This window comes from Oncorhynchus mykiss, chromosome 17 (genome assembly GCF_057628025.1).
Source record: "Oncorhynchus mykiss isolate SJ-2025 chromosome 17, ASM5762802v1, whole genome shotgun sequence".
NCBI classification, from domain to species: Eukaryota; Metazoa; Chordata; class Actinopteri; order Salmoniformes; family Salmonidae; genus Oncorhynchus; species Oncorhynchus mykiss.
The window spans coordinates 7,020,272-7,046,802 of record NC_143038.1 but is presented as its reverse complement, the minus strand read 5'-3'; the positions used below and the strand labels follow the sequence as shown (position 1 = coordinate 7,046,802).

The window sequence follows — 26,531 nt, the reverse complement described above, 5'->3', positions numbered from 1 at the left end:
TGTGGTTTCTGGGTAATATTGTCAGAAGAAAAAAAAGAAAAAAAGGTTTTAACACAAGACTAGCTAATTAGGCCCCAGAAATAGGCATCCCAAAACCCAGAACATTACTATAAATGTTTGGTATTGATACTAACATTTCCTACCCTGAGACATTGCTCTCAAATGACACATTTTGATCCTCAATGGAGACAGATTTTTGGTGGGATATCCAAGAATTTGACAGATGACTTGAAAATCAAGGTTTCGCAGCTACATTTTACTTTCATATCGGGGATAGGCATGGATTGTGAAATATTTCCAAAATATGAGATGACAACGGCTAATCCTACAGAGAGAAGGCATGTTGTCACGATGATCCCTCCGGAGTTTGACAGATTCAGGTTTTTGAACATCTAGGAAGATGAATCATGGTAAGATATATGATATTTATATATTTGATTCTCAAGAACATAATAGATATGTAGTGTGCAGAGGTGTAATGCATTCCTTATAGATGAAAAACACAGAAGTATTGAGTGCGTGCGGTGTTCACCACATGGTTACAAAATTGCATCTTGAACACTCGAGACTCTAGAGTGCATCCACCTACTACAGTATCTGACTATCTGAGACGATACCTGAAAGATTAACGAGAGTGTGGAATACGGGATTGTACTTTAGCATGCAGTCAGAAAGAAACACGACAACTCTCTCTCTCTCGTGATTACAATTTCGTGAAAGACATACAGAAGAAAAAGGGGATTTCAGAAAAGTTTTTTTTTTTTATGTGAATGCCCTGAAGTGTGTGCTTAACATGTCTCATTTCTGGGAGTTTCACAGTCAGACAAAGCTGTGGCTAGGATCCTTATGTTTTCTATTTGTTTACAGTTCTGGGCTCTCTCTTTCTTTCTCCCCTTGTCAAGGACAATCACCAGATAGCAGGAAACACAACGAGCCGTTTTCTGGCAACAAAGGCACCCAGTGTGTGTGTGTTTTTCTGTGTGTGTGTTTCTGTCTCTCTGTGTGTGTATTTGTGTGTGAAAGAGAAACTCTAAGCACTTAAGTCTTTGCAGAAACACAGCTGTTATTGATCCGCACCCTGAGCTCAAACCTCTCTGCATTTCTAATACCCCCTAAAATTCTGCCAACCAGAGACTTAGCATAACATTTGCAAACTCCCTCCAACTGGCCTCCAATGCACTTTGAAAGTTTTACTTATTCGAAAGGGGACACTTATCTTAATACAAACCTCACCAGGCCTACCACCTCAAAAATGTTCTGAAGCCCAGTGACTTACTTCAATGTGGGGTTTTCAGCATAATGCATCCCATAAACAGAGCTGTCGCCTCAACCTGCCACAGCCACGTAAACCCAAACACCTTCCAAGCTACTGAAAGTCACAGTCCTCCATCTTCTCTCCCTCAAACAACTCCTAACCGCTTCTGGTGGAATGACCTTCTTGTTCTTCTTCACTCCCTCACACAGCACTCTCCCCATCGTTAGTCCTTCTCAGATATCTTCATTTTTTTTAGTCTGTCTTTTCCTTCTATTGCTCGGCAAGGTAATATTTACAGTAGGAGTCTACCCACGGGCCTAATTGGCAAGCTCGGTAATGTAGCATATGCACTTTCCAGCGTGGAGACCATCTGACACGGACGCACGCTGATGGCCACCCACATTAGGCTCCATATGTGGCAGACAGAAGGGTCCGCATGCACACTGTCCTTCAGCTAATGATGCCAGCTACACAGCCAGCCCCGCCTGGCCTGCTCCGCTTTTACAGCTCTGCTTACTTTGCTTTTAAAGGACTTTATCTGCCCAGGTTATTGGTTGTTTGGGCGAGGTGATAGAGAACCTGGCTCTAGTACACAGAAACAGGCGGAGGTGGAGGCATAGGCATGGAGTACAGAGATACATTGGTACAAGGGCACCTGCTCTGTCAAACAGACATAGAACAACTGAATTTAGAGGTTTGGTAGAATTTAGGAGATAGCGAGGAGGGACGGAGAGAGAGAGAGAGAGAGAGAAGCCTTGTGGAGGTGGTTGTGTGTGGGTGGGTGTGTGCGCGCCTTTGTGCGTGTGGGTACGCGCCTGTGTGCGAATTACCCCTCCAGCTGGCCAGCGAAATGGACTGGGTCATTAGCATGCATTGGTCTCATCTGCACATGTAAGGTTATTCATCCCCTGGGGTAATTCTCTCCTCACTGGAGCATCTACCACTCAGACGCTTAGAGGAGACACCGGGCTACATTGTGAACAAACTCTTAATTTATAGGAGTTTTGAGTTGATGGGTTCTTCTCGCTAACCTAAACTCCTCCACAGGTCGACCCAAAGCAGCCGTGTGTGTGTGGGGGGCGGTGTTGTTTTGGTGCGTTCCGAGGCCGCAGATGTTGCCTCATACATAATACAGGGTGATCAAAGGGGCCTCACAATGTAATTCCCCGCTGCAGAGGTGCATCTGTTCTGGCGTTGTAACTCACTCGCGGGGCCCCCACGCTGGCGGAACACACTTCACAAAGTCACACAACTCCCACGGTGACTCCTCCTCCGCCACGCCTGCCTCCACAACATGCAGCGGGAGGTCGACTCAAAGGTATCCGAGGGACAGGGAAACAGTTGGATGTTGCCGTGACGCAGCGTGCAGCCAAGGAACATTGTGTAGCCGGTCTTGGAAACGGCATGTACAAATTGTTTATAGGCTCCGGTTGTTTTGTTTTTGCTGTACACTATGGACTTTTTTTTCCTGAATATGCATACAGTGCAGTTCCTCTTTGAAGTTTCAGCCCGCCTATGGGTGTTTGGAGGGAGGAAAATAAGCTATGTAGATTATGCTAAGGTCATCTGGATGACACGAGGCTGATAAAGATGGACATAAGACTGCTGGATCTGTTTGACTTGTCCATGTTGTTACTGACCTCTGTGTTGTATGACATCTACAGCATTTGAACAATCCCGAAACTGTCAAACCCATGACATCATACTCCAGGCGATTCCACACAGTTAGCAACATGCTAACAGACAGCAAACATTGCGTGAAATGTCAGGGGTCTATAGTACCATGTCAAAGTAGACTGGTAAACTACAGGTGTGCTTGGTGAATAGCTCCACCGCCACAAATTTCAATGAATTTGAAATATACCTCTAGTCATAAACTAAATAGATTGCGAGTGCTTCTGTAGTTCCGTGCTTCTGTAGTTCCGTGCTTCTGTAGTTCCGTGCTTCTGTAGTTCCGTGCTTCTGTAGTTCCGTGCTTCTGTAGTTCCGTGCTTCTGTAGTTCTGTGCTTCTGTAGTTCTCATTCTGCTTTGGGCAGAATGTGATTTATCTGTCTTTTCATTTTCCCTGAAGACTTGGATCGACCCAGATTTTCCTTCTAAATCCCATGCACTTTAAGGGTGTTACAGTTATAAAGAATATTTACAGTGCCGCGTTTAGATTGCATAGGATATGGTTAAGTAATGAGCTCTTAATAATTAGTCGTCACACGCTGTTCGTCTGATGTATCTTTTAGTTCCTTTCGCTGACAGTTCAGCTGAGCTTGCTAGTCAGTAGTCAGATCCCCTGAACAAGCTAGGTGGAGGACACATTTGTATAATGTATTCTCTATCAGGTAGACTGTGAGTTTCCCAAAGACAGAACTATGCCTTTTCATGTGTGGCTACAGAGGCTACATATCCAACGTTTAATATCTTCCTATCTGTCCTTTCTGTTTTCTATTTTGAAAGGATGTGATGGGTGATTTTAGAAAGTATGGAAGAAGCATCTTGTATTACACAAGTGATCGTGAAATAAAGGGACACTACTTCAACGTGGGAAAGGAAAGGGGGACATGTAGTCAGTTGTACAACTGAATGCATTCAACGGAAATATGTCTTCCACATTTAACCCAACCCCTCTGAATCAGAGAGGTGCGGGGGGGGGGGTGAGGGGGGCTGCCCTAATCGACATCCAAGTCGTAAGCGCCAGGGGAACAGTGGGTTAACTGACTTGCTCTGGGGCAGAATGACAGATTTGTACCTTCTCAGTTTCGGGGATTTGATTCAGCAACCTTTTGAGGATGTTAGAGGGCAAATTGTTGATGACCTGTGGCTTGTAACTCCAAGAACGGATAATTTCCTTGGATTTCGCGTACTGTAGAAGAAACACGATCTCCTTGACTGCTGACAAATGTAATTCAGGACGAATCATCAAATGTTTTGAAATGCGATGTGAAATGTGATTACGCTTTATGTTTATGATATTGTGTGTTGAAATGTGCGTTTTGGTGTAGGCTCTGTATTAAAGTGTGTAAATAAGGATTTATCTTCATGTCTTGCAGGTGATTCTCATGCTGACCAAGCTGTTTGACTTCAACCTGAACAGTGTCACGGAGAGCTCGTTGTGGAGGTAAGCACATCATGCTTTGTCATTGCAAGTCTTCTGTGTACATTTCTGTGTGAAGTCTTCAGTGACCTGTTATATCGGATTTTTAGCAGCAACAAGGTTGTGTTTCATGTTCTGTCTCCTTTTGTATACCACATTATAAATACATAAGTGCATCACCAATAAGAGGTTGACAAATCAAAGGCTTAAACAAAATCACCTTGAATATTTAAACGGTACAACTTGCCCTCTCCTCATTGAGGAGACTTTTCGCCAGAAAAACGTGCACCTGTCGCCAGAACCTTCCAGCCAACCAACCAGATGTTTAATTCAGCCCAAAGCAAACAGGCATTAGTGTGAATATGAGTCACAGCTACTCACAGACAGCCAATGTGCTCTCCAGTGTAGTCCAAGTGCACTTACTTTGACTGGCCTTGAGTGCAGCTCAAGCGAGTCTCGCTGCACTTTCAGCTCAAGGGGCTTCTCCGCATTACTGAAAACTGAATTCAAACATAATCCACTCCCTTGGCTATAGTTGTAATATCTTGTGTTTGTAGGTCTACAGGTTGCGTTCTTGCTACCTTGAGATTCGGTGCCCGATTAGGATATTTGTGACTCACAAGTACAGTGGGGCAAAAAACGTATTTAGTCAGCCACCAATTGTGCAAGTTCTCCCACTTTAAAAAGATGAGGCCTGTAATTTTCATTATAGGTACACTTCAACTATGACAGGCAAAATGAGGAAAAAAAATCCAGAAAATCCCATTGTAGGACTTTTAATGAATTTGTTTGCAAATTATGGTGGAAAACTTTTGTTATTGACCAAATACTTATTTATCTCAATACTTTGTTATATACGCTTTGTTGCCAATGACAGAGGTCAAACGTTTTCTGTAAGTCTTCACAAGGTTTTCACACACTGTTGCTGGTATTTTGGCCCATTCCTCCATGCAGATCTCCTCTAGAGCAGTGATGTTTTGGGGCTGTTGCTGGGCAACACTGACTTTCAACTCCCTCCAAAGATTTTCTATGGGGTTGAGATTTGGAGACTGGCTAGGCCACTCCAGGACCTTGAAATGCTTCTTACGAAGCCACTCCTTCGTTGCCCGGGCGGTGTGTTTGGGATCATTGTCATGCTGAAAGACCCAGCCACGTTTCATCTTCAATGCCCTTGCTGATGGAAGGAGGTTTTCACTCAATCTCACGATACATGGCCCCATTCATTGTTTCCTTGACACGGATCAGTCGTCCTGTTCCCTTTGCATAAAAACAGCCCCAAAGCATGATGTTTCCACCCCCATGCTTCACAGTAGGTATGGTGTTCTTTGGATGCAACTCAGCATTATTTGTCCTCCAAACACGACGAGTTGAGTTTTTACCAAAAAGTTATATTTTGGTTTCATCTGACCATATGACATTCTCCCATATGATCTTCTTCTGGATCATCCAAATGCTATCTAGCAAACTTCAGACAGGCCTGGACATGTACTGGCTTAAGCAGGGGGACACGTCTGGCACTGCAGGATTTGAGTCCCTGGCGGCGTAGTGTGTTACTGATGGTAGGCTTTGTTACTTTGGTCCCAGCTCTCTGCAGGTCATTTACTAGGTCCCCCCAGTGTGGTTCTGGGATTTTTGCTCACCCTTCTTGTGATAATTTTGACCCCACGGGGTGAGATCTTGTGTGGAGCCCCAGATCGAGGGAGATTATCAGTGGTCTTGTATGTCTTCCATTTCCTAATAATTGCTCCCACAGTTGATTTCTTCAAACCAAGCTGGTTACCTATTGCAGGTTCAGTCTTCCCAGCCTGGTGCAGTTCTACAATTTTGTTTCTGGTGTCCTTTGACAGCTCTTTGGTCTTGGCCATAGTGGAGTTTGGAGTGTGACTGTTTGAGGTTGTGGACAGGTGTCTTTTAATCTGAAAACAAGTTCAAACAGGTGCCATTAATACAGGTAACGAGTGGAGTACAGAGGAGCCTCTTAAAGAAGAAGTTACAGGTCTGTGAGAGCCAGAAATCTTGTTTGTTTGTAGGTGACCAAATACTTATTTTCCACCATAATTTGCAAATAAATTCATAAAAAATCCTACAATGTGATTTTCTGGATTTCTTTTCTCATTTTGTCTGTCATAGTTGAAGTGTACCTATGATGAAAATTACAGGCCTCTCATCTTTTTAAGTGGGAGAACTTGCACAAATGGTGGCTGACTAAATACTTTTTTGCCCCACTGTATGTTTGAGACTTGGCTGAAAATAGAAAGTGTTTGACTGTCCATTGTAAACTCCGCAGTTGGAGGATTTGAATTGTTCTTCTATCGACTCCTTTCCACCGGAACACGTCTTATGACGTCTCACCTTATTTTACCACGGGCTTTCGCTAAAAGATGGACAAATTAAATGCTCTTACATGTGTTCCACTTGGCGTTCATTAAAGTTGATAGACAGCGGTTTTGGCATTTAAGAGACTTTGTAACAGTAGGCCTGTCAAATCTGTACAAATCTCAGCGGTGCGGGTCTGCTGGAACGTTGCGGCCCTCATATGAGAAAGAGGAAAACAGAAAATGGACCTCAGGACTTTCCAGTGATTTCAGCGGCCTTGTCCACAACCGATCCGTGGGTCCACCCCAAGGCCTATCTCCCAACCACAGCAGTGGGAAATGTAGCGTTATATGGCTCCACTGAAGTCCTAACCACTAGCCTTTAGTGGCTTAAGTCGTGGATGGCTCAAACGTGAACGGGCGTGACACCTCATTACCCTGTTAATGGTGCGTCTAACATTGACTGTTCCCTCACTTCATGAGGGGGAGAGACGGAGACGCTGGTAGTTTTGAGAATGGAAGACAGCCATCAAACCTGGGGCAGAAATGGGAGGGGGTACAAGCCCAAGCTGCTGCTCTCAACGCGGAGTGGTGAGAGAGAAATGCTATCGGAGTGCGCCGAGGCATTCATGAATTAATTTGGAATACTCAGCAAAGCTGCCATCCGTTGGACGGTTCAAGCTGTTTATTATTTACTTTGCACCCCGCTAATGCGATTAGCGACCTCTAGCTAACCATCTCCAGATACCCCCCGCTCATTGATTAATCAAACTCCAATAGGGAAGACAACAGGGCTGCTGCTGTCATAGTACAGTAGATATATGCGGGAAATCTAATTGGGCATGTACTGGGGGTGCTCTAAGTCTCCTCCCTGTCCTTGAAAAGAACCCAACAAGGCAGTATCACGTTAGTCCGGTATGAATAGAAGAGCTTGAAATTGAACCCTCAACTAAAACAACTAGGTATATGATGTGAGGAGTAGCTAGGTTTATGATGTGAGGGGGGGTGGCCGATTTGTATTAGTTTCATTGGTTCATGTCGAGAGTTGCTGCACCACTAAAAGTATGTCATTGGGCCTTAAATCACAGCAGCCGTATGATGGGGGGTTCTATGAAGAGCAGATCAATAGCCAGATGATGTCATTGTCCTGTGGTCCAAAGTGTCGATGGATCCACCCGTTGATAGATGCTACCGCCGGTATTCAGGAGTTCGCCCTTTTTTAATTGACATGGAAACCATCCCATAATAAATCTGAAAAAGGGAAGATGAAAGTCACCATGCTGGTGTAACGGGGCTGGGCTATTTGTGTTTATGTTTGTTCTTTGTCAACTTCACTACAAAAAAAACGACTTCAAAGTTGTAATGCTTCCATTTCAATTGAGTTTCCAAAATCAGGATTTAACATTTCTATAAGCACAGGATGAATGAAAACCCTCTATCGAAGTCAGTGATTGCTTTGTTTGTAGTAGTAACAAGCGTTGAAGGGTGATGCATGCATGGTGTATTTTTGAAGCTTTGCCTGCTTTGCATGTCTGTCTGTGTGTGTGTGTGTTTATGTGTGTGTTTTAGCTGAACATGAAATAGCTCCTTGATTGAGCCTCGCTTCTCTATGAATAAAATGAACCTGGCAGGGGAGATAAGTTGTTCAAACTTCGAGACGTTCTGGAATGTCACATCCCAGACAGAACACAAATTTCACATTAGCACTCTGACCATCGCTTAAATATTTCAGCACAATCCCCTTTCATCCACTGTTAGCTTTGACTCAACTGTTGGGATCCATATTGGGTTAGTAGTTTTATGCTGACAGATATGGTGAGACTTTGAAACAACAGAGTTGTGCTACCTAGACACGACCTCCAAACAACTTCACACATTATTTTGCCTTTTCAGTATTCTTTTCAAAATCCTCTCAAACATTGCTGTTACTTCCTTTAAAACAGGAAGCTTTGTGTGAATGACAATGCAGGAGGCCACGTGAAAACTTTGCATAAAGCTAGTCTAACTCATGGTTCAATGGCTTCATCTTTGGCCAGCTATAGAACAGTCCACTTGAGACTATGCAGCCAGTCTTTCAGCTTTACGTGAAGTTTTGCACTTTGTTGTGCCTTTTTCTCCTAACAGTTTGGACTGAAGGAGTGAATGACATGATTTGACTTCAACTATTTTCCTGGACCATAACAGAGAAACTATTCCAGAAAAAGTGCTATTGTTCCTGGTGATGCTATTTTTGAATTCTGTGCTGTTTTTAAAAGAAGAGCTGGACATTGGTCAGATAGTTGGAAACATACACCCTGGCTAGGTTATGGTTGTTTATCCCTTGTAATCTGAGTGTGTTGTCGTAGAACAGCGAACCACAAGGAGGTGGGACCTAATTGTGCATGCTTTTTTTTTTCATCCAACTAAACGTTCTCCAGGGGATTTTTAATTACAACAAGAGATTCATCAAGTCTTCATCAAACACTCTGATTAAATTCCAGGTCAACCGACTATGGAACCACTTACCAGAAGCTCAATGAGAAAGTGGGGGCGAAAACAATCCTCAGCTACTTGTACGTCAGTCCCAACAACAAGAGAAAGGTAAGGTGCATTTATGTGTTTTAAGTTGTTGTTATTTTGTCTTATCTCATAGTTAGCATTCTAGTTTTCCATCTGCTTTCTAAATGCTTCTCTGTGTGGGGTGTTTCAATTTGTAAATGCTGACAAATGTCTTAACTTAACTCAGCCCACTTGACTCATTTGAACTATCTATCAGTATTACTTCGAAGTAATTTCGTAGTAGAAAAAGTTGATCTACTCATTGCAGTTCAGTTGGATACACTTACGAAGGCACGTCAATGGACTTGCAATGCTGATGTCAACTGCCAATATAAAACGAACATACAAGTTAGTACTGCCATGTCTGTTTGGTGCCTCTGTCATCTTCAACAATATCCGCCACATCCATTGAGCCATGCTAATCTCCACCCAGAGAGTTAACAGTGATCTTCTAAGAAAATACTTCCAATCGTTAATATTTATACCGACCCTATAAATTCTCTCTTTCCGGAACTAATGAATTATAGACCAGACCAAAAAAAAAGGAAGGAAGAAGAAGGATTTAATCAATTCCAGTGTTTTGATCAAAGGATAGACAAGCTCTTCATATTTGCGACCGTTAGCTCACCCCCCCTCCCCCCGTCCAACCCCTGCACCCCCAACCCCATCCAACCCCTTCTCCCACAACCCTCAAAAGGAGCCATCCTGACAATTTGCATCATTACTTCCATCTCCCTTCATCCTTCCGTTCTCACATTCCTCCCTTTCAACAAGACTCTAATCGGAACAGGTCATTTTCTCCTGGTCAATTCCTGTCTAATAATGAAGATGAAATGCGCCCCCTAACCTCCACCTCTCCTCACCCATGTGTACAGTCCAATGAGAAAGCTTCGGTCATAGACCAGGAAAGAGGTGTCACGCTAATGGTGAGAGGACAGGAAAAACAGCAGTGAGCTTTATCATTTCTGTGGACTGTCATGTGGAATGCTAGCCTGTTTTGTTTGGAACATGAACACTTTGTATTAACAAGAGTAAGCCTAGATAATCGTGGAAAATAAAAAAAAACATCAAAGACCAGGAAAAACTTGTTAAGATGTAACAGATGTTGATAGTGAGACATACAGGGAATACAGAATAGTGAGCATTACCATTTCCTTGTAAATATAGTGTGGACTGTTAGCCTGTGGAATAGTGTGGACTGTTAGCCTGTGGAATAGTGTGGACTGTTAGCCTTTGGAATAGTGTGGACTGTTAACCTGTGGAATAGTGTGGACTGTTAGCCTGTGGAATAGTGTGGACTGTTAGCCTGTGGAATAGTGTGGACTGTTAGCCTGTGGAATAGTGTGGACTGTTAGCCTGTGGAATAGTGTGGACTGTTAGCCTGTGGAATAGTGTGGACTGTTAGCCTGTGGAATAGTGTGGACTGTTAGCCTGTGGAATAGTGTGGACTGCTAGCCTGTGGAATAGTGTGGACTGTTTGCCTGTGGAATAGTGGGGACTGTTAGCCTGTGGAATAGTGGGGACTGTTAGCCTGTGGAATAGTGGGGACTGTTAGCCTGTGGAATAGTGTGGACTGTTAGCCTGTGGAATAGTGTGGACTGTTAGCCTGTGGAATAGTGTGGACTGCTAGCCTGTGGAACGTTAGCCTGTGGAATAGTGTGGACTCTTAGCCTGTGGAAAAGTGTGGACTGTTAGCCTGTGGAACGTTAGCCTGTGGAATAGTGTGGACTGTTAGCCTGTGGAATAGTGTGGACTGTTAGCCTGTGGAATAGTGTGGACTGTTAGCCTGTGGAATAGTGTGGACTATTAGCCTGTGGAATAGTGTGGATTTTTAGCCTGTGGAATAGTGTGGACTGTTAACCTGTGGAATAGTGTGGACTGTTAACCTGTGGAATAGTGTGGACTGTTTGCCTGTGGAATAGTGTGGACTGTTAGCCTGTGGAACGTTAGCCTGTGGAATAGTGTGGACTGTTAGCCTGTGGAATAGTGTGGACTGTTAGCCTGTGGAATAGTGTGGACTGTTAGCCTGTGGAATAGTGTGGACTGTTAGCCTGTGGAATAGTGTGGACTGTTAGCCTGTGGAATAGTGTGGACTGCTAGCCTGTGGAACGTTAGCCTGTGGAATAGTGTGGACTGTTAGCCTGTGGAATAGTGTGGACTGTTAGCCTATGGAATAGTGTGGACTGTTAGCCTGTGGAATAGTGTGGACTGTTAGCTTGTGGAATAGTGTGGACTGTTAGCCTGTGGAATAGTGTGGACTGTTAGCCTGTGGAATAGTGTGGACTGTTAGCCTGTGGAATAGTGTGGACTGTTTGCCTGTGGAATAGTGTGGACTGCTAGCCTGTGGAACGTTAGCCTGTGGAATAGTGTGGACTGTTAACCTGTGGAATAGTGTTGACTGTTAGCCTGTGGTATAGTGTGGACTGTTAGCTTGTTTAATAGTAGGGACTGTTTGCCTGTGGAATAGTGGGGACTGTTTGCCTGTGGAATAGTGGGGACTGTTAGCCTGTGGAATAGTGTGGACTGTTAGCCTGTGGAACATTAGCCTGTGGAATAGTGTGGACTGCTAGCCTGTAGAACATTAGCCTGCGCTGTTTTGAAAAGTTTTACTGACAAGAAGTGGAAGGTATAGGCCTTGATGTTGCTACAAAATAAAAACGAACAAACTACTAAGGGTCAACAATCCTGACCTTACTGGACCATACCTTGTAATTCAACCCGTCTCTGCAGCAAACCGTCTAACTTGTACACTGACTGTACAAAACAGTAGGAAGACCTTTTGTGATATTGGTTTGCCCTCAAGACAGACTCAATTCGTTGGGGCAATGGACTCTACAAGGTGTTGAAAGTGTTCAAAAAGGATGTTCATAATGTTTTGTACACTCAGTGTATGTCGCTCTAAACAAAACACAGCTAGTGGGTTTCTAAAATGGCAACAGCATAGTACTGCAGAGCCACCCATTTAACACAGAACTCCGGTGATATGACGTGTTAAAATGAGTAACTGGGTGCTAATGACAGACACACAGACACACAGAGAGAGAGTACCTGTTGGACCCAGGTTACCTTTGTCATCATCACTCTGGCTAGCTGTCACCCACACTGTTGGGGTAAGTCAACCTTCTGTTGCTGCAGGGAATGGAGGAGTGGAAGAGGGATGCATTGGGTCACTGGTGTACAAGGACCAGTGGAGACCAGTCAGAAACAATGGACCATTATTCTATCACTGAGATCAGAACACTGCATGCATTCTGACTCATTCTGAGTATGAGAACGCTTATAAGGGAAACGCTTGCGAATAACGGTGCTATCAGTAGTTTCTAGTTTTATTACTTGTATGTATGGGATACGCATGGTATACCATCGGCCAACAAACCACTTACTGGCAGGTTCCTTCTGGACAGTGCAACCACAATAAAACATAATAAAATATAATAGAAACATAAAGTTAATGGTTCAGTAGAATAGAATAAACATTTTAGCATAAGTATAATACAGGAATGCACAAGTTGTAGTCCAATATAAACACATGTTTTGGGGGGGGGGGGGGAGTGTATAAATTGAGCTGTATCAGCCGTTGTGATGTGTTAATGTCTGTGAGGGTGAGTGCATGTGTGCTAAGGTGCAGAGAATCAGAGCAGTCCAGTTGAAGAGTAATCACAAGCAAATAGTGGATGAACAGGTTTTAATACAGAGAAATAACGCGTAATGACGGTAAATATCGAGAACCCATCTGACATGCTTGCAGATCATTATCTTGTAGAAATGTTTGTTAGGGCGGCTAATGCTTCCAGAAAATGAAAGGAATTTGAGGGGAGGCTGGCTAAGCGACGGACAGATTCAGACAAACAACCTCTGGTTCTTTCTCGGAAGCAGATTTTTTGTTGCTGTTGTTGGAAGTAATAGCTGTGTTTTCCGTGAAAATTGCAGAACAAGCTCCATTTTGGTGGCCTCCGGTACATTCTAATGCCTTGGTTCCATCCAAAATGCACCCCTAAATTATAGAATAGTTGAATGACTTCTCCTCGCATTTTTGTAAAATGTGTTGTTGTTGAAAGATATTTCTTTACAGTAATACGACTGAAAATGATTGAAATGTGGTGTGTTAGTCGTTTTGGATATTGTCTAGGCCTAGTCCTGATCACAACTATTTTCTAAGTAAGAAAACCTTTTTAACATTAAACCAATCTTGAGATTCAAGTCACATTTACAGTCTTACTTCAACAGGTATGAATGAAGCAGGTGTTAAACATGGGCTTTGCTAAACAGAAAGCAGCAGTTGTCTGTTAACTTTAATTAAATCAGTAGGCCTATATCAATATCTTTAATACTAGTATCAATATCTTTAATACTAGTATCAATATCTTTAATACTAGCGTATAAGTATCATGTACATTAACTTTTGTAACCTTCAATCTGTATCATATTTTGGACCAGAATGAGGCGCTCTCTCCACTTATTCTTATTGTTCCGGTAGTGAGAATTTGACATCTTCATCGAATGTTTTCATAATTTATCTGCAGATAATCGACTAAAAAGCAGGAGTAGCCTGCCAGTATGCAAATTAGGGAGCCAAAACACGTCTTGTACCGATGAGATTCGGTTCCGTTCACCTAGCAGATCCATTGAAAAAAAAAAAAAGATGTCAGTTCACGAACAAACCATCACCAGGCTACACTGACGAGCCACTTTACGGTCACTGGCAAGTTTTTTTCATGGGCTTCGAATCCTAGGAAAAAAACAAACAAGATCTTTTGGTTTACATGTCCCGATGCAATACCATGGACATAACTACATTGTATGATTTATGAATAGCAAACGGACATAGGAGATTGACTTTATTCAGTCATTTCGACACCTTTTATAAACTAGTCAACGCTTACTGTTCAGTAATCAATCAAAGCACAGTAAATAGCCTTTGCGCCCCAACTCCGTGGCTGTGTAGGCCGATAAAACATGTGAAAGACTGACAGGCGTCTGTCCTATCGATAGATGACTAGAAGATGTATATCATTCCTTTTAGTGGCAGAAGGCTATATGGACTTTTCTGACTACCTAATTGAAACTTTTAAATGAAAAAATGGCTCAGTAATTTACGAGGTGGAAAAAGTAGCCGGCTTACAATGAGTGTTGTCGGCTATTTAGCGCTTATGGAAAATACTGAAGAATGCTTTTTCTCATGAACATATTGACTAAAGCAGCAGTCATCGGCACAAATGTTTCAGGCGAAGGCCTTAATTATTTATGTGTGTGTGTGTGTGTGTGTGTGTGTGTGTGTTGTGCTCCAAAACAATGACAGCCTCTGTCCAGATCAGACAGCATCAACAGGCAGGTGGGTGGAATATGAATTTGCTTCAGATGAGATCTCTCCCACTATAGAGTTCAAATACTTCCATTCATTGCCACTCTTTTTGGAACAAGCAAGCACACATTTATAAGTGCAAATTCATATTTAATGTCCTCGAACTGTCCTCAAAGTAGTAAAGGCAAACTCTTTAGAAATGTTCCCATCACTTCTCAAAGAAGTGCAAATGAGGGTACGTACAGATATAGGATCTTCATTTGATCACTCATTTGTTGCTGAGAATTTTCCTGCACGGCAGGAAATGCAAACTTCTAGTGTATTCCATGTTTAAAAAGGCTTCTAAAGTTAGTGATTTCCACTTTAAAATGTCAGACTTGATTTGCCCTAACAAAAAATGTATCGACCCCCACAAAAAATGTCCATTAATTATAATCTACATAATCCACATTTCATGTTAATGCAGGATTATTTTCTTGCTGTAGCACACTGGTTCAAATCTTTAAGTGTCTATTGACGTACCAATGCGTCAATCTAAGTAACATAATAAAAAAATCCCCATTAAAATCTGTCAGCTGGATATATTGGCTGCGTCTCAATCCACCATATCAGCTTATGTCGGCCTTCCGCATCTGCGGTGGAAGGTGACTGAGCTACAGCGGTATTTGTCAGACCACGAAACATCCCGAAAATCGGTCTTCTCAAGAAAACGTCTGTTGCATCCGAACAGTTTGGCCAAAAACCTCTGGAAGGGGGAGAATCTCACAAACACGAGTGTTCTTTGTTTTTCTCTACAACCCCCACAAGTGTCACAGAACTCATCTGAAGGTAACCCATGTAATTGAGTGGAGGTAGCTTTGTGCCAAAAAAACTCTAATATTTCCTGATCTTTCTTATATTACCTAGACATAGGACAGATGCTTTGAAGCCTTTTTCCTTATGATTCATTTTTTGACTGTTTTTTGGACATTTATGAATGTTTTTCTATGGGCTATAGTAGTAAACACAATTCAATATTTTAACCCCAAAAAATGTTAAATCAAATAGCTAATTGGTCCATCATATGAGCATCTTTTAATTAAACAATTCCATTTGTCAGTTTAGTACTAACCTCGTACATCAGTAAAATGATTAAAAAGCAGGTCCACACCCATCACTTAGTCTTACTTTCAGCCTTGACTGTAAGATAACACGCCAAGGTTACAACACATGTAATATGAATGCTAAACTCCGTATGCAAGGATATCATTAACTGCAAACATCTGTCTTAATAGCTATAGTGGATGATTAGCTAGCTGCAACACATGGTGTGATAACATCTGTATGCAGGATACATTCCTAATACAGGAACACTCCAAAAGTAAAACGGGGATGTGGAACTGCCATGGGACCCAACTGGCTCTAGCATGATAGTTTAGCGTGCTAGCACGGCACAATTTACCTGTTCCTCACCATCCTTCTTTCAGCTGGTGGAGGTAACCACTAGCACGGGAGTGGTTCCTCATCTCACTGTTCTTTATGGGAGACAATACAGGTGTGTTTCTGAGTCGAGGCGAGTTAGCCATGCTCTGGATGAAGGGAGTATCTGTGCATGTGGTGGTAAACGTGATGGAAGCGAACAACCTAACGTTGGAAAAAATATATAGAACATCTGTCAGCCCTAAGGCACAATCTACAAATGAGAGCGAGGCAAGAACACTAAGGCCCATGAGCAGGCTGAGAGAGGCGGCGAAAGAAAGAGGGAGGGAGAAGCCAATGGAGAGAGAGAGAGAGAGAGAACCCCTTGGAGTGCTTCCACAATCTCAAACAGATCGCATCGCTTGTCGCCACGTGCGATTATTCTTACATTCCGTTCTGATTAATTAATGTTCCACGTATCGTGATTGTTTGTGACAAAGCAAAATCAAGGGTGTGGCAAAATGGCATGCTTCCTTGCCCTTCAAGTAGACCTACCTCAAACTTTGTTGCGTGCCTTTCCTTGTATGACCTCATTATGTGATGCAGTGTAGAGGGTCTGCACTCCAAAAAATATCATTTACATCTTTTTTTTAAATTCTAGAGGCAACGCAAACAGTATTATCATTAATATGCTTAATATTATGCATCAATCCCCGATTTAGATGTGCTTGTTGTACACAACACTCCACCAAGTCTTCCAATTTGTTTTTGTGTGTGTGTTGGGTGGTAGGGGCTAGGATGGGAGTCATAAAGCCCCAATTACCGTCAGTGTGAAGATGCAATGTTAGTGTTGGTGAGGTCTGGGCTGGAGTGCAGTGGAAATGTCAAGGAGATAGTCAATTAGTCTAGACTTCAAATGCCTGGGCTCGAGAGACAGTACTTGTGTTTAATAAGGAGAGTTCAAAGTGTTGCAGCTCCTGGTTGGCTGGTGGACTCCATCAGGGGAGGGAAAGAAAGAGAAGACCTCATTATGTAGTCCAGCATAGAGCGCTGTAATAGTGCATGCAAAAGACAAGACAAAGTTTTAAGGGAGTGATCAAATACGGGTGAAATGAAGAGGTGAACTAATGACGAGGTAATAATGATACGGTCTCTCTGTCTGAATAGATATCCAAAAAGATGATCCATGCACCATTTGCCGCAGTGTGTTCTCACTTGTTCAATGTCCCTCTTTCTCTTCCTCCCGCTTGGCCCCTATTTCACTTTGGTGAGACCTTTGCCCGAGCATCCCAAGTCTCCCGGCTGACATTTTTATTAGCCTCTTATGAAGACTTCACTTCTTTTCCCATGCCAGACCTTGTCCCGGCTTGATTGCCCTTCTTGCCCGTAGGCTCAATTAGGCATCTACTCGGTCTCCCATCCAAAGCAAGACCTGGATTGTGTTCAAATGGACAAAAGCGGACTGAAACCGAGGAAGAGACTACCTGGACCTGTCCACTAAGAAATGCTCATTTTTAGTTTTCCTTTGTAAACCATTTTAAAACCTGCCCTAAATGAACATAGCCCTGTAGTTAAACCCATTCAATCGCTTTTTATTGCTGACATGTTCTCCATAAGTAGGTTATGCCCTGGGTTCAAAGCAGCAACCGCTAAATATCGCCTTAGGTAGGTCTTTAGTAAGCGCAAGTACAGTACGTTGTATTAGCAGATGAAGATGAGTGAAGTCCATTAGGCAGAAATGATCTCTCCAAGGCATTGCAGGGCTTTTCATTAACAATGTATTATCTTTCCTAGGTCTTAGTGAGTGTGTTAGACTGATATTTCTTACAAAGGAAAGAGGAGGCCATTTTTATTAATCCCAGATAGGCATACAAAGGAAATGAAGCAATTCTGTCAGTAATTAAAATGCACTGTGGACAATTAACTCAGTTGTAATAGCATTATTAAGATACATTCTTAATACATTAATATCGAATGTCCATGTGAATATTGGAACATTTCACTCACAGTCGATAGATGTACATTCAGATTTACTGTAGTTCAAGAGCAGTATGTCTTATAAGATTTACGCACTATGATCTTGCTGCCTTTTCTCCTGCAAAGTTGGATGGTTTCAATTCATGATTTTCCCCATGAAAAACCCCCCTACACTTCCTATCCAACAAACTCTAACTTATTTGCTGGGGAGGTTTCTTCTGTTGTTGGACACATTTTGGAATCGCCCTAACAAAAATATAAATTGGACTATCTGACCAGCTGATGCAGAACTCTGTCCAATGGCCAAATTGTTAAGTTTAAAACGGAGGTAGTTGTTATTTTAAAACTCTGGGGGGGGGTCTGTGGAGGTACTTTGAAAAATATATGTTTTTTATTTTATGAATATCGCTAGCAACAACAGAATAAACACATTTAAAATGACATACCTACAGTAGAGAATTGGATATCGTCTTATTTCTAATGATCTCAACTTTATTTCTCAACTCCTTATATTGAGCAAGTTACACTCATTGGAGCTAATTACACTCACTGGAGTATCTGACATAGGCTTTGAAAAAGCCAGTGCAGCAAGTGCCACTGGCTGCTGGTAAGCTTTCTTAACTCGGACATACAGTTTTGCCAAAACATGGCTAACCTTTATTTAACCAGCTGAACAGCTGCTCTTAGCCACTGGCGTAGCGGAAACCCACACTGGGGGGCACAAGTTCTGGGGGCTGATGAGCTCGTCAACTCACACATACGTCTAAATGTAATGTTTTTAATAAATCATTTTGACAGTAACCCTAATTTTTTTAAATTTCCACATCTAGCAAGCAAAGTGTTTTGTCTAATCTACACGGCAGTAGGTTAGTCAGACAATATATTTGTCATGTGTCTAATTAGTCTATTTCTCAGCAGCGCCGGCGGCAGCCCGCCTCGGACTCCTCACCTAATTTGGCTATCAATAGTTCAAAAAAGTTAGGTGAATCAGGACGGACTCAGATGAAGAGTGAGTGCATTGTTCAAGATGGATGAACAAAAGGCAAGACTAAGTGGTGCACATAAATGCAGTGAAACGAAACACCAGGTGGAAGCTAGTATGTTATGCAGCAGCCTGCCAGTCCAGACTGAGACCTCACTGCCCGGGCCCTGCTATGAGAGTGGCCTTGCTCCCCCACTTCTTGCGAATAGTGACTGTTCCTCTAGTGAGAGTATCGAGCCTCCTCCTCTCCCAGGAAACCAACCTGACGGGTACTGCCAGAGACCCCCCCCCCCCCCCTCCTGTGAACATTGGTAAGCCTACAAGTGATGAGACGGATAGCCCACAGAGTGGAGTCCGAGTTCCAGTGTGTAATATAAATAGGCTACCATGCAAAATACTGTATATAGCTATAGATAGGCTAGTAGGCCAGACTGCATTGTCTGCATAATGAAACAATCCCTAGTAAGCTATTGTTTTGATCATTGGCATTAATAGACTGGTTTTACTCAGCACGAACGTTCTACCCAAGCTGCGGAGAGCGTGTGGACGGCCAAGGTAGGCTATAGGTCTACAGTACAGTTGTATCCTATTAAAAACATAAATTGGTTACTGATTAGTATGTTGTTGCATAGAACATGCATTTTACAAACTGCAATGTTTAAATGTCCTACTTTAATTACTGAGCAAGTAAATGCATAATTGCAACCAGTCAGCATTCTAAATAGCAGCATTGCAACACTGTAGGCCTATAGCTTAGTGAAACATAAATATTAGGCTTAACATGAGGAAAGGACGACCCAAAAAAACAAAACATGTATCCAGTAAAGCAAAGCTATAGGCTACTACAAGCACTAGCACCAATCTGATAGCCTATCGATAGGCAGACACACAGACGTAGCAATTTCAGAACCACGGACAGCGATCTGAGGGGCTGACGCAGTAGACTTTGCTGGGCACCAGAGAAACTGCGCAACACCAGTGCTCTTAGCCAAAATGTCTTTGGAGTTAAACTTCCTCTTCCAAGTATAATGTGGGGAAGTCAAAATATAGAAAAACTATACCAAATATATTAATTCTAAAATATATGAATTCACTCACCTGATAAGACGTGTGAAAGAAAAACGTTTTTGCTAACATATGATGGTGGTTCCTGGGTCGCTGGTTTGCCTGGGAGGGAGGGGGGTCCCTTGGCAAGAAAAGGTTGAGGTCCCTTGGTCTAGTTGGGTGTTGTGTAATTTTGACTTGGGCCACTAGATGGTGGCTGATTCATGGCTTCTACACTACTCTGCTGCTCTTCAGATGTCTCTACAAGGCTAAAAAGAGAGTCAAGACTGACCTTTTTGTCTGAGGAGTTCACTTACTGGTCACCGACAGTCCATGGGATGACATGAGCGAACAAGCAACTCCTATTGTTTTCCATTCAACAACAAACGCACCTGCTGCTGGTTTACAGGAAGTAACGTCTGCCAGGTTGCCCATTCAAACTCTCATAATCATGTCTGGGTAGTCAAACTAGTAGCAACATGTCAGCCTAAAAGTGGGGGTCTGTTGTTATGAGCTACACTGTTAGTGAGTTCTATTTTCCCTCTACTCCTCCATGAATTTCCTTGAAATCTTGCCATTTGAACCTCCTATAGTGCAGACAGAGTATATTTGTCGCTTGGGCACCAACTGTTACGCTTGGATTTAGAGAGGCTTCACAATCCAATTACTGTGACTGGGGTGAAATGGAAAATATGGGCATAATTTCATTAATATTCTATCACTGAGTATTTACTGCTGCACGGCTATTAACTCACTGTGTTATTCATCGCACACTTCTTAAATGTCTTGCAGTTGGTGGCTGCTTCATTATCCTTTGGTCATTTTGAACCTCTTTGGCCTCATAAACTAAATACACGCACACACACATACGTATACACACACTGGAGCGTGCACACACACACACACACACACACACACAATGGTAGCAATTCCAGGCATGCCCTCTCTTTTCCCCGTGCTCCATCAGGGGAAAGTGTGAAGTGTAGAAATGAACAAAATGCCAGCGTTTGTGTGGATTACAGAGCATGGAACTCTGGAGAAAGTTTCAGAGTCAGCATGATTCCTTTGGTTTTTCTCCTTTTATTTATTAAACTCCGGTAAAGCAAAAAGTGAAGGATTTAATTTGGCGGCATAACATTACGCAACATTTGGATATGCATTCTCAGTTGTTTTGACCAGTGTGAGATGGTTTCTTGAAATCACCCTTGGAAACGTTGATTGAGTCAACAGGTTCCGTCTGTCATTTCCTGTCTAAACATGGCACCGTAATGTCATGTTGTGTGATGAGGATGTTGACCTTTCCATGCAGTTTTCAATATGAATCTGTTAAATTACAAGGTGAAGCTCCAAGATGGCGTATCTAAAGATACAGCTATGTCTAAACAAACAGTCATGTAATTTTGCATGATGAGGATGTTGTTGACATTTGTATACAGTTTTTATAGAAATGTGTAAAATGACAAGGTGAAGCTCTGTCTAAAGTCTAAAGGCTTGAAGCTAAGCATATATTAACCATGTTAAGTGAAGATGAGTTTTTAGATAAAAGTGTAACAGCTGAATGCTTGGCAACGGTCATTGCCCTGTTTACCGCTCATGGTTAATGTCATCTTATGAAGCCGAATATAGTATTCAACACAACTCCTACAGGATTCATTCCCTCGCTGCCACATCTGTCCAACTCTTCCCCTCATTTCTCTCTCATCTGAAGGTTATAAGTGGAACTAATCGGATACACGACCACATCCCCGAGAAGCTCACCAGAATCTTCCTAACCCATTTCCACGTCGCACTAGGATATATCGATTTCCATATTCTAGCAACAAATTATTGAAATAAGTTGTCCGTGAGTGTTCCCGAATTCATGAAACCGCTTATAATCCCCCCTTCACAATAGCAGCATTAGCCTACATAAGCTAGGCTAGAATAGGCTGTATCGCAATAGGGTGTTGTTTCCATATTTATAGGAGCAGACAAAGTTTAATAGTGCCCAGAGTTAAAACACTGTCTCTTACAAAGTGTTAATTGTGTATGGAATGTAAAAATAAACTGTGTTGGGTGCTGCATTTGATTGGATTGGTCAGCATGTGGATCACGTATGGCGCTACGCTAGCTCACTGTGATTGATGAACTTGTGTTTGGGGTCGGCCCACTATAGCTACCATTACCATGCATAGTTTGACAAATGACTTAGTCTCGGCCTCGCCTGCTCAAACTTGCTAGGTTATGTAGCCAATGGTGCCTGCTGGAAGTGTGTTAGATGTTTTACCTCATGCCCCATTCCCAAATCCACCCCTATTGATGGTAATCAGGGAAAGTTAGGAGATTTGTCAAATGGGGAAACCTGTTCAAGTCACCTTGGGTTGTTCGTTGAAGGTTGTGTCTCCCTACTCTGTTAGACAAAAGGCTATCCTCTATAACCCAGTCAGCATGGTTCCATAGCGGTGTGATCCCTGCACGACTGATGTAATTAATGACAATTTGCTAGCGCAATGTGAACAGTGGTTTTGCTGGGGTTGGTGAACTATAGAAATATGGTGGTGTGAGGAGACTCCTAGACTCCCAGACTTCGACGGTTCCACAAGGTCTCGACACTGAAACGGTGGAGGTTTATAGAGTCGTTGTCTGACACTGAAATTGTGGACACTACTGGGATGGATAAGTTGGGATAATAAGTGCCAATCAGTTCATGGTTTTATTAACATAGTGACTCGAAACACGCACGCACACTCGCGCGCACGCACGCACACACACACATACTCACACACACACACATACTCACACACACACATACACACACGCACACAGTCTACTTCCTTCCCACTGTGCTACTGATAAGGTGTTATGTAAGTGTTCAGGATGACTGATTCAATTACATTTGCTGCTGATTATATCTTTTGATATGTGTTTTTTTCTCACTTGGCACAATCACAGGGAAAAAAATTGTGAACCTCCAAGAAAAGAACAAAGCTTGTGGGAAATTAGAGCTTTCAAAGCCTGACTGAACAGACAGCAGGAGAGAAATCTGAATGTGTTACCCATACACACTCGCTACAAGATAGGCAAAGGGTGTGTTAAAAGACTGTCTGTACAACAATAATTAGGATCTAGCAAAGCGGAACACAGGTTTACAAATGAGATATCTAACAAGCAGGAGATGACAGTGTGTCTAAAGACGCCAATTTAGAAACACAAATTACTGACATTTATATCTGTTATTAAATGTAGACTTTATAATCCAATCATATAATCTAATAATAATATCTATTTTTTTAAGTCAACTTCAAACTCTCAAGCTGCCCATCACATGGATTCAGTGGCGGTTGGTGACGTTTAAGATGAGGGAGGATGAGCATGGCCTTATTTCTGTTACCAGCTCAATGTAGGTTTAGGTTACTAAATGATACTAGAATTGTCCCTATTCCCGTCACGAGGTTGCTACAATCTAGCCTAAAGTTTACAACTTGGTTGCAAAGGTCGAGAGAGACATTTGAGTAATCAAGGTGATAGACAGTGACACATTCAATACTTTGCACACTCTTGGCTGCATCGAGCTGATCTAGGGTGTAATCATTAGTCCAACAGTTTCAAACAAGAGTTTTTATTGGACAAATTCAGGTATGTTTATCCCTGTATCATTACATTTGCTTCTGTTTTAAGACATGTTTTTCAACATAATTGGCGGAATGAATACACCCTAATCCCACGCAAACACAGTTCACTTTCATAGCAGCCACATACAAAGAGCATGATCATTTTGCTCAATGTATAATTCCTTCTCACATCTACACGCTCTCCTCCGCTCATATTTTCCCTTCACTTGTGGTCTTTAGTACACAACACATCAGCTGTCTGTGACCAGGTGAAAAAAACTTTCCAAGCCAAACCTTCATATCATCATAACCGCTAACCGAGACACACAGCCTACATCACTGTCACCATATTAGCTAAGGTCATAGTCAACATGGTTACTAGAACTAACACGTTAGTAAACCTGCTACAGTCATGCAGTACAGGCAGCAAGCAGTTTAGCAGTTACACTGATGGGCCCTGGTAGCAATACATTTGTCACGTTCTGACCATAGTTCTTTTGTGTTTTCTTTGTTTTAGTGTTGGTCAGGACGTGATCTGAGTGGGCATTCTATGTTGTGTGTCTAGTTTTCCCATTTCTATGTTTGGCCTGATATGGTTCTCAATCAGAGGCAGGTGTTAGTCATTGTCTCTGATTGGGAACCATATTTAGGTAGCCTGTTTTGTGTTGGGTTTTGTGGGTTGTTGTCTTCTGTCTTTGTGTCTATGCACCAGATAGGACTGTTTGGGTTTTTCACATGTGTTGTTTTGGTATTTCATAGTGTTCACGTTTATGGTCTTTATTGAACATGTTGAACTCTAACCACGCTGCGCTTTGGACCGATCTTTGGACCGATCGTCCACAGAAGAAAACCGTTAGAGAACCACCCACCACAAAAGGACCAAGCGGCGTGGTAATGGGCGGCAGCAGCAGCGATGTCAGGATTTCTGGACATGGGAGCAAGATCTGGACTGTGTCACTACTTGAGAGGAGATAGACAGGTGGGCGGGCACACAGGGAGTGTGGCGAAGCCTGGTAGGAGACCTGCGCCAACTTCCTGTGCTTACCGGAGAGTGACAGAGACCGGGCAGACACCGTGTTATGCTGTGGAGCGCACGGTGTCCCCGGTGCAGGTGCATAGCCCGGTGCGGTACATTCCAGCTCCTCGTATCGGCCCGGGCTAGAGTGGGCATCGAGCCAGGTGTCATGAAGCCGGCTCTACGCATCTGGTCTCCAGTACGCCGGCCCAAGGAGACGCACATTGCACCAGCCCTTACGCATGGTGTCCCCGGTTCGCCAGCACAGCCCAGTGCGGCCTATTCTACCTCGCGCACTAGTCGGGCTACGGGGAGCATTCAACCAGGTAAGGTTGGTTAGGCTCGGTGCTCAAGAGCTCCATTGCGCCTGCACGGTCCGGTCTATCCAGTGCCACCCACACACACCAGGCTTCTTGTGCGTGTCCAGAGCCCAGTACTCCCTGTTCCTCCTCCCCGCACTCGCCCTGAGGTGCGTGTCCTCGGTCCAGTACCACCAGTGCCGGCCCCACGCACCAGGCCTACAGTGCGCCTCGTCTGTCCAGCGCTGCCAGAGCCTCCCTCCTCTCCAGAGCCGCTAGAGTCTCCCTCCTCTCCAGAGCCGCTAGAGTCTCCCTCCTCTCCAGAGCCGCTAGAGTCTCCCTCCTCTCCAGAGCCGCTAGAGTCTCCCTCCTCTCCAGAGCCGCTAGAGTCTCCCTCCTCTCCAGAGCCGCTAGAGTCTCCCGCCTCTCTAGAGCCGCCAGTCTGCCGGGATCCGCCAGTCTGCCGGGAGCCGCCAGTCTGCCGGGAGCCGCCAGAGCCGACATTCAGCCAGGATCCGCCAGAGCCGACATTCAGCCAGGATCCGCCAGAGCCGACATTCAGCCAGGATCCTCCAGAGCCGACATTCAGCCAGAGCCGACATTCAGCCAGGATCCGCCAGAGCCGACATTCAGCCAGGAGCCGACATTCAGCCAGGATCCGCCAGAGCCGACATTCAGCCAGGATCCGCCAGAGCCGACATTCAGCCAGGAGCCGACATTCAGCCAGGATCCGCCAGAGCCGCCAACCAGCCTGAGCTACCTCTCGGTCCTGAGCTGCACCTCGGTCCTATGCTGCCCCTCGGTCCTGTGCTGCCCCTCGGTCCTGAGCTGCCCCTCGGTCCGGAGGAGTTTGTTTAGTCCAGTGGGGCCCTTTAGTAGGGTTGCCAATCCTAGGTCGCCGTTCCTAGGAGGAGACTAAAGCAGACAAAGACTGTGGTGGAGTGGGGTCCACGTCCTGCGTCAGAGCCGCCACCATGGACAGATGCCCACCCAGACCCTCCCCTATAGGTTCAGGTTTTGCGGCCGGAGTCCGCACCTTGGGGAGTGGGGTGTACTGTCACGTTCTGACCATAGTTCTTTTGTGTTTTCTTTGTTTTAGTGTTGGTCAGGACGTGAGCTGAGTGGGCATTCTATGTTGTGTGTCTAGTTTTCCCTTTTCTATGTTTGGCCTGATATGGTTCTCAATCAGAGGCAGGTGTTAGTCATTGTCTCTGATTGGGAACCATATTTAGGTAGCCTGTTTTGTGTTGGGTTTTGTGGGTGGTTGTCTTCTGTCTTTGTGTCTCTGCACCAGATAGGACCGTTTCGGTATTTCGTAGTGTTCACGTTTATGGTATTTATTAAACATGTTGAACTCTAACCACGCTGCGCTTTGGTCCGATCCTTCGTCCACAGAAGAAAACCGTTTCAACATTAATAAAACCTTGCTTACCTTGACTTGGAAGAGTTCCAGTTTTGGATAGCCATAGCCAGCTAGCTAACATACTATCCCTCTCTGTTTGAGCCAGGTGTTTTAGTAGACTAAACTAAACTCAACAAAAAAAGGAACGTCCTCTCACTGTCCACTGCGTTTATTTTCAGTAAAACTTAAAGTGGAAATATTTGTATGAACATAAGATTCAACAACAGAGACATATAAACTGAACAAGTTCCACAGACATGCGACTAACAGAAATGGAATGTGTCCCTGAACAAAGTGGGGGTCAAAATCAAAAGTAACAGTCAGTATC

The 26,531-nt window shown here is 43.6% G+C and overlaps 1 protein-coding gene across 2 annotated transcripts in view; it reads left to right on the top strand.

The window, feature by feature from the left end:
- Window positions 1-26,531, top strand: part of LOC110493541 (VPS10 domain-containing receptor SorCS1) — a 153,998-nt gene that overhangs the window by 70,412 nt on the left and 57,055 nt on the right. For both annotated transcript variants that reach the window (XR_005036888.2, XM_036949462.2), the window contains exons 2-3: window positions 4,298-4,365; window positions 9,137-9,236. Coding sequence is in view for 1 of the 2 variants with exons in the window: in XM_036949462.2 (XP_036805357.2) it covers window positions 4,298-4,365; window positions 9,137-9,236 (168 nt within the window). In the remaining variant the exon portion in view is untranslated. The remainder of the gene's footprint in view (window positions 1-4,297; window positions 4,366-9,136; window positions 9,237-26,531) is intronic.